The 8,474-nt window shown below is 40.7% G+C and overlaps 1 protein-coding gene across 1 annotated transcript; it reads left to right on the top strand.

Annotated features, from left to right (window-relative positions):
• The first annotated feature begins 1,807 nt into the window (after window positions 1-1,807).
• LOC115790948 (short stature homeobox protein 2-like) lies at window positions 1,808-8,196 on the top strand. The gene is made up of 5 exons (XM_030744978.1): window positions 1,808-2,294; window positions 4,074-4,282; window positions 6,528-6,585; window positions 6,907-6,995; window positions 7,903-8,196. Exons 1-5 carry the CDS (start codon window positions 2,039-2,041, stop codon window positions 8,194-8,196), a joined length of 906 nt encoding a protein of 301 aa, XP_030600838.1. The 5' UTR covers window positions 1,808-2,038.
• The last annotated feature ends 278 nt before the right edge of the window (window positions 8,197-8,474 follow it).

The following is an 8,474-nucleotide window of genomic DNA, read 5'->3' as shown; positions in this document are numbered from 1 at the left end:
GCATTTCTAGATGGAAATGATTTTAATGTAGCCCGTTAATGGCGTAGTGACACATACAGTAAGCTTCACTTGTGATTTTTTTACTTTTTATTGTGTATTTTCTGTGCAGTTTTTAAAGCCTCCAGTCAATGAAAAATAATGACTATACATGTATTGCAAGTGTATGTATGCCAACATTATGGGGTACTTATATTTCGTTTTAATCTGGCAATATACACACTCGCACACGACAAATGTGCCAGTAATTATTTACATGAGATCATCTTCTCATATATTAAGCTTTTAAACAAGTTGGGGGCAGGCAGAGCATCCACACAACATTCAGTGAATAATTACTTCCTGAAATTTTAAAACAGAAGAAAGGATAATATTATACTGATATATGGGTAAAGTGCATAGGAATGGCAGATAAGAAACTATTTAAATGGGGGAATTTTAGTGCAAACACATACCGGAGGCAGCTGAACGCTATAGGAGGAATCCTCCTATTTCCTGATGCAGTAGAAATAATAGTAATTAATGCCTAAGGTTTAAGCTGAAACTTCATTAATATTTAATCAGGAGAATTGTAAGAGGCCTCGTGTGGAAATGGGGCTTTATATAGATTATCAATAAACGTGCTTAATTTTGCATCAAATTCATTCCGACTTTTTTTTTTTTTATCCCGCTGTATCCTGTTTCTTTTCTAGCTACACATTCCCTCCTTGCTTAATTGCCGTCTCTCCGCTGCACTCGCCACATACCTGCCTTAACACGCAAGTGAACAATTGTTTATTTAGTTTGCAAATAATCGTTTCAGCGGTGGGGAAAAAAAGCGGGCTGAAAGCGTTAATTAGTGAGCCCAATGGCAACGCATCGCAAGAGGCACTATAATTAAACGTTTAGCTGCTTAAACATCCTAATGACATTAAAAACCCCACTGAGGATTAATATGAAGCGATTTTGTCTGTCTAATGATGACGATGCAAAATACAGTAATTAGTTATTAGAAACACCATCAGGATGGTCTAAATAATAATAATAATAATAATAATAATAATAATAATAATAATAAAATAACACTCAAGTCTCCCCATGCTAATACTTTGATCACAGAATATTTTTATCCCTTTTTTTAACAGCAAAATCTACTTTCAAATTAAAACTTGGATGCAAAGCAGCGCATCAAAAATAAATAAAATAAATAAACAAAACTTATGGAAAAATAAACCAGGCCTAAAGCGAACTATGTGTAACTGGGGGTTAAAGTCAAATGTGTTCACTTAAACTTGATATGAAGCTGATGCTGCTCCTCTCGGCATCCCAGCTGGTCCGCTTTCACCTCTGTTTCTCTCCGTGTCAGCGTTGCGTCTTATTTTTTACCCGGAGATCACAGAGATATACCGAGGAAGGACTCCTCATCCATGTGCTTCCCTCTCTCTTGTCATTTTCAGATTTTTTTAAGCCACACCCCTGCAGAGAGAGAGAGAGAGAGAGAGAGAGAGAGAGAGAGAGAGAGAGAGAGAGAGAGAGAGAGAGAGAGAGATCCATGACCATCTCCCGGGTGTTTAAAAAACTAACTCAGGACAATAGCAGCGAATGAGCGCTTAATTAAATTAATTAGTCCTTCTTGTCAGTCTCGGATTAATGGCCAATAGCGGCGGTGCTGCTTAATGTTTTTTACTCCGCTTCTCTCTCTCTCTCCAGTATCAGTGAAGGGGAAGGGGGGCTCATCCCGGCATCCTGAGGGGAGGTAATTTGCACGGATCAAGGGGGCAAGGCGCCGCAAAGTATAAATACTGTGACTTCAATAGAGGATCACCAGCAGGTTCCCAACTCCGCTACCAAAGGAGGAGGAATTGGCTGAGAAGACATATCTTCATATATTTTTTACCTCTGTCCAGAGTTGGCTGCATCACCTTGTATCATTTTCAAGGGGTCGACTTTAAAACGAGCCACACCATTGATGTCTTAAGCTGTCGTGGAGCAAAGGGAGAGAGTGTGTGAGTGAGGGTGTGTGGTGTGTGTGATTTTTTTTTTAAGAGGAGAGGAAGCAGTGATGGAAGAGCTCACCGCTTTCGTGTCTAAGTCTTTCGATCAGAAAGTGAAGGAGAAGAAGGAAGTGATAACCTACAGAGAGGTGTTGGAGACCGGGTCGACGCGAGCAGGGAGCAGGGAGTCTTTATCCGCGGAGCCGGGGAGCCGAGAGGAGCCGGCCGCCGTTAACCGGAACGTTGCGCTCTCGCCGGGCAGGGAAACGGACATGCTCGGCCCGGAAAGAATCAGGGACGCCGGGAGCCCCAAACTCATTGACGGTAGGACTGCACGGTGTACTGTACACAGTCTTTATGAGCAGGAATGTCTGGAGGACTTAAGAGAGAGAGAGGAGTGATCAAGCCCAGAGAAGATAATCGAACATACAGCCACATGTTTATCTGCGAAAAAGAGTTGCGCTTATGATTATCTTCCAAACGGATACTACAGATTTTAGAAGCCCAGTGGAGCGATTCTCGGTTTAGTTAGAGACAGTAAGCGAGGTAAGAAGAGAAATTATTAACGGCTGCTTTCTGGAAGTGTAGGATATCATTTGTTTTTGGTAAGTGTAGTAGTAGTTTGGTAACTACCCTTATGGGCTATTTCCCAGACTTTTCTGCTGATTAAAATATAGCTTAATATAGGTTTATGTATTTAAAAAAAAGGTTTAAATTTATACTTGATACTGAACATCTGAAAATGCCAACATATGACAAACAATAAGGCCCCCATGTGGAAAACTATCCATATTTCTATAATATTATTGCACTTGCAGTATCATGCATATTTTTTTATATCACGTGATAATACAAGTAACAATGTACATTGTGGCCCTAGATTTGTCTTCAGTAAGGTTGCAGCTTGAGACTGATCAGATTCATTTAAGGGGAAGTGATTGTCAGTTACCTCAGGCATCTTTGTATATTATATTATAAGGCCTATAACGGGAGCACTGGAACTAAAAGAAGGCGCGACACACACCTGGTATTCAAATCGCCGGACACGAGAGCTGCAAAACGAGCCTTGTCATTTCAGTTGTCACAAAGGTGTTTTCAGGTGTGACGGTAGAATACAAATCCCATACACCAACATAACACAGGCTTACACCAGAAGGAATAATTAGTTATCGCCGCTCTCCTCAGTAATATATTTATATATATATATATATATATATATATATATATATATATATATATATATATATATATATATATATATATATATATATATATATATATATATATATATATATATGATTACATAACCAAAATACTAGCAAACAAATAAACCAGAAATTCAAGGTGAAATAAAAAAAAACAACGTGCTTCGAACAGCAAAGGTTGAAGCAAATAGAAATATTTACATCTGATTGAGATTTTCAAGGGGGGGAAATTTGCTTCACATTTTTTAGGAAAGTGGAGCAGATGTTTATGTGTCCCGTGCAGCCCCGCTCAGAGTGTTTTCTGAAACCTGGACAAAATGTGACAACACACTGGACAAGATATCTTAGAGCTGGGTGCTTGTGAAAAAAAAAAAAGACATCTGTTCGTCATGGGCAGCGTGGTTAAAAGCGGAACTGCGACAAGCGTGTATCAGACATCCAACAGTGGGCACAGCGTTGCATATTTATAAGTAGTTAATAATTAAAGAGCTTTATGTAGCTCTACAAAACATCCGAGGTCTGATAGCTCTGTGATATTTGAGGGCACGTCTTTCTTTCTTACTTGCTGTCTTTGACTGCTGTAAGCTTTTATTCAATATAAGGTGATGCAAATTTCTAACGATTTTGTTTTAGGATAGTTATTGTTATGCACCCTTTAATGGGTTGGTGGCTTGTATTTCACCTGTTTATATAACCTATCCAAATTATGCATTACCCCATAGAATTTATATATATATATATATATATATGTATATATATTTGTGACAGTGAAGCCTTTTTACAGATAAAAACATATTAAAAATACCTCAGAAATGTGCAGTCCGGTAATAAGCAGATTAGAGGTCACAGCGCAGCCACATGATGTTGATGTCTCCCTATTTTTTCGTTCGCACAACAGGCACCACGGATGTAAAAGAGAGGAAAGAGGACTCGAAGCCCATTGAAGACGAGACACAAACTAAAATCAAACAGAGGAGAAGTCGGACTAACTTCACATTAGAGCAGCTCAATGAGCTGGAGCGGCTCTTCGACGAGACCCACTATCCGGACGCCTTCATGCGGGAGGAGCTTAGCCAGCGACTGGGACTGTCGGAGGCCCGAGTACAGGTAGGAAGAGTCAATTAAACATAATAATAATAACAATAATAATAATAATAAGCTTTAAAACATAATTAAAAATGAATTATCATTATTACTGTAATTAGCATCATCACCATTGTTGGAGTGTAAGATTATGTTTCCTATAATAATAATAATAATAATTAATAATAATTATAATAACGGAACGCCAACCTCCCCGGCTCTCTCGTGATTTCTCCTTTTCGAGGAAGAATTTTAAAGTCCTCACTGATTCTTGTTTTGTTTGCTATCCCGCATGAAAACGGTGTGAGGGTGATAATATGTTGTTTGATGGAGGTTTATCCGTGCAATATGACAAGTGTGCACCGACTGTATTTGTGAGACCGTTCAGAGGATCCCCAAAAGTGTTTTGGAAATTGTAATAAGTTGGATGAGATCTTAAATAAGACAGGAAGGCAGAGATCACCAACAGCGTGGCACTTCCGCTCCCAATTATTCTCTGTGATTAGGTTTTCTCTCAGCACGTTTGGATTATTTAATGTGGTAATTATCTTAATTAGGCTCTGCTTATGTCACGAGACTGCGTTTTTGATCTTTATTGTCCAAACAGGCGGAAACAAATAAAGCCTACAAATATTTGTCTTAGGTTTCGGGGTGTATATGTTACCATGGCCCTGTTTGTCAGTGTTGCTGTAGTTTTTTCATTGGGATAGGCCATCTGCGCACAGAGTAAGGGCTTCATCGACTGTGTGGGGTGGATGAGGTGGGTGGATGGGTGGTGGGGGCCCAGACATGTCCTGTGCAAGGCTTGCAGGGGGACAATGAACATATAGACAACTGTTTGTTTGTTTTTTTTTGTTTTGTTTTGTTTTGTTTTATCAAAAACCTTACAGCATCTTATTTCTCTTTTATCCCGTATGGCGCTACACAGTATTTGTCTCCACGACGAACATGGCGGTCGTTTTGGATGGGAGGTGGGAGGTGTCACAAAACGGGCCCCTCCAAAAAAAAAAAAAAAAAAAAAAAAAAAAAAAAAAAAAACCCATCCTAAACTCACCACACCACACCCCCGAAAAAAGTTAAAACCAGCTTTTTGCAGGGCTCTATACCGGCCTCAACTGGAATCTCACCAATAAGGCGTATTGTGTCCCGAACAAGGGGCACAGCTCGGGGATTTGCATAAATTATGTATTATTTTCTACCCAAATCAAGAACAGCTCACCCTCTCTCTCTCTTTTATCTCTGCTGGGGCATTATAAATTTTTACCAGTTGCACGCACAGACCACACATTTCTTTCTTTCTTTCTTTCTTTCTTAAATCGTGCCTCAGTCAATAACTGCAGCGCATTTTTGCTTTTATCGTAGTAATAAATTATACCTGAAGCGTGCACAAAAGGACTTCCGATTGACATCTACTCTGATCAATAAATGAAGCCTGCTGACAGCCAAGTCAATATGATATTTCAATCATGCTTTCACCGTGCGTGTATATGGGCCTAATGTAAAGGAGACTGCATCCTGACGTGGGCTAATTCAGGCCGCGCTTTGTCTGAGAGATTCAAAGCAGATTATCATAGTAATAAATCGTTTAATCTGTGTTCCAAGGCGTTCCTCTGAAACTGACGCTTGTCGATTTCAACAGGAGGAAAAAGAGGAGTGAGCTGTCTTTGAAGCGCGGTTTTTGTGCGAGTGCGTGTTATGGCGGTGATTAGACAAAACTGCGAGGCATTTAAGCGTTTCTCTGACATGGATTTTCTGCAGATAAGGGTAATTAATTTCAGCGGTCATTTAATGAGAGGGAGGCGGAAAGAGAAAGAGGGAGATGCTCTCAGATCGCTTTGCTCTGATGTCCAAAACCATAATAGCATTGCTGCTATTCGATATCCGAGAGACCATTCAACTCTTCAGGGACACTAATCTATAGAAAGATGAAACCAGCGCTGACAAGGTTATTTATTATAGTCCAATAGTCCTGCACATTCCCAACAAGAGCGTTTCATTTCTAATATGATTTTAATATCTACCCTTTAGTAGATTTATACTTTCCATTTTTACTCCACTGTTTCCCTTCTCCCTGCTTCAACCCTCCCCACCCACCCTGCTGTAGACTAAATGTAATAATTAAAATCTGGGGTTAAGCAGTGCCATTAATATTTCACTGCTCCTCGGGGATATTGTTTTTCTGCGGTTGTTGTCGCTTTGAGAGGAATTACACATGGCCTCGCAAGCAGCTGCCAATCAGTGGGTCTCTAATTAATTTGTGTCCCTACAGGTTTGGTTCCAGAATAGAAGAGCCAAATGCAGAAAGCAGGAGAACCAATTACATAAAGGTACACTTTTATCCCACACAACACAAAACTATATGTTTGTGTCTATTCCACTTTACTTTATTGACTTGCAAAGCAACCACACACTCAAATGCGAGCCAGCCTTTATGTTTACGCACTGTTAGTATTTAGTTGGTGGCTTAATTTCCAGTTAATTATGCCATCAAAAGCACCATGATTTCTTTTTTAGTGACTGTCTATCTTGGACGTTATTACAGTTTACTCCGACAGTCAGCTTTACTGCTCGTTATTGAGCCCTACTGTTTACTCTTTGTATCGCTGAATATTCTTCTCACAATTAGGCTATCATCTGTGTTTTCGCAGGAGTCCTGATTGGAGCAGCGAATCAGTTTGAAGCTTGTCGTGTAGCGCCATATGTCAACGTGGGGGCTTTACGGATGCCATTCCAACAGGCAAGTTACTTTGAAGCGTCTAGTCTTAAAACCAGACCAATCCCCCGACTGCTGTCTTGGCACAGGCTCTGCCCAAGTGCTATGCAGAGACTCCAGATCCAATGTAGGGGGTAACTAAACTCTTATTACCACACTGACAAAAACACTGTGCCAACACAGAGGAGTCTGTAAAGCCTAATTGGAAAATTCCTTTTTTAATTTTTATTTTTTTTAACCATCTATTTGTCTGTTTTACTAGAGCACACAAACATATTAGTAGGCCCAGGAGGCCAAGACTAGTAGTGGTAAAGCATTTTCCTTTTTATCGAATACCTAGATTTAAGTAAGTTTTGCCTCACATGAAGGTATAGCCTGTACCGTTATTTTATATAGGTTAATTCTTTGAGCACCTGTATACAGGGTAGCCTGTAGTATGAGAGTAAGAATCTGGCTAAAGCTGTGAAATTATATTCATACTTTATATCGCCTGTCGTTTCAGTGAAGTCTTTAGTTTGAGCACCGGTTGAGTTTATTAGGCTGTAAAGAAAAGTCCAAGATTCCCAAAGGCCATAGAAGTTTGGATTTAGATTACATTTCATGAAGTCGATATCCATAAAAATAAAAATAAAAACACAAATTTGATCTTTGACTCACAAGAGTTGCAGTAACCAATAAAACCCCAGGAGCTAAATGGCATGGACAGTGATATTGCTCACTGACGCTCCGGCAATTAAAGCAGGACGTTTGAACTCTTAAATCCGACCGACCACATTGTGTTACAATAAGTAGGTATACATTAAAAAATAAATAAATAAAAAAGGAGCCTAATCTGCAGTCACACTAGTGAAATGACCCTTCAGACAACCCACTGCAAAGTTAACGCATGTTCTCCCCCTTCTCTCCCCCATCCGTGCGTCCCGTCCTGTAGGATAGTCATTGCAACGTGCCGCCCTTCTCCTTTCAGGTGCAGGCGCAGCTACAGCTGGACAGCGCCGTGGCCCACGCTCAGCACCACCTGCACTCTCACCTGGCGGCGCACGCGCCCTACATGATGTTCCCAGCGCCGCCGTTCGGCCTTCCCCTGGCGACGCTCGCGGCAGAGTCAGCCTCCGCCGCCTCCGTCGTGGCCGCCGCCGCTGCCGCCAAGAACACCAGCAAAAACTCCAGCATCGCCGATCTAAGACTGAAGGCCAAAAAGCACACGGCCGCGTTGGGACTGTGACCCCCCCACCCCCCCACAGGGACACGTTTAAGGACGCAAGGCCTGGACGCACTACGGAACTTGCGACTGAGACACTGAACTTAAACGCTTACAAAGTGAAGAAAAAAAAAAAATCCAAGGACAAAGTGAGAAAAAAATATCCATGGACGTTATTTATGTTTTTAAACGAAGGACAACGAACAAAAATATAAGATATAGGCTATTTATGAGAAAAATAAAAGGAGACTGTGACGTTATAGCCTACACAGACGTGGTTTTGACGCCAAAAAGAAAAGAAA

The sequence above is a fragment of the Archocentrus centrarchus genome, chromosome 13 (assembly GCF_007364275.1).
Source record: "Archocentrus centrarchus isolate MPI-CPG fArcCen1 chromosome 13, fArcCen1, whole genome shotgun sequence".
Lineage (NCBI taxonomy): Eukaryota > Metazoa > Chordata > Actinopteri > Cichliformes > Cichlidae > Archocentrus > Archocentrus centrarchus.
The sequence above is the reverse complement of the archived record's forward strand: the minus strand, read 5'-3'. Positions and strand labels throughout refer to the sequence as shown.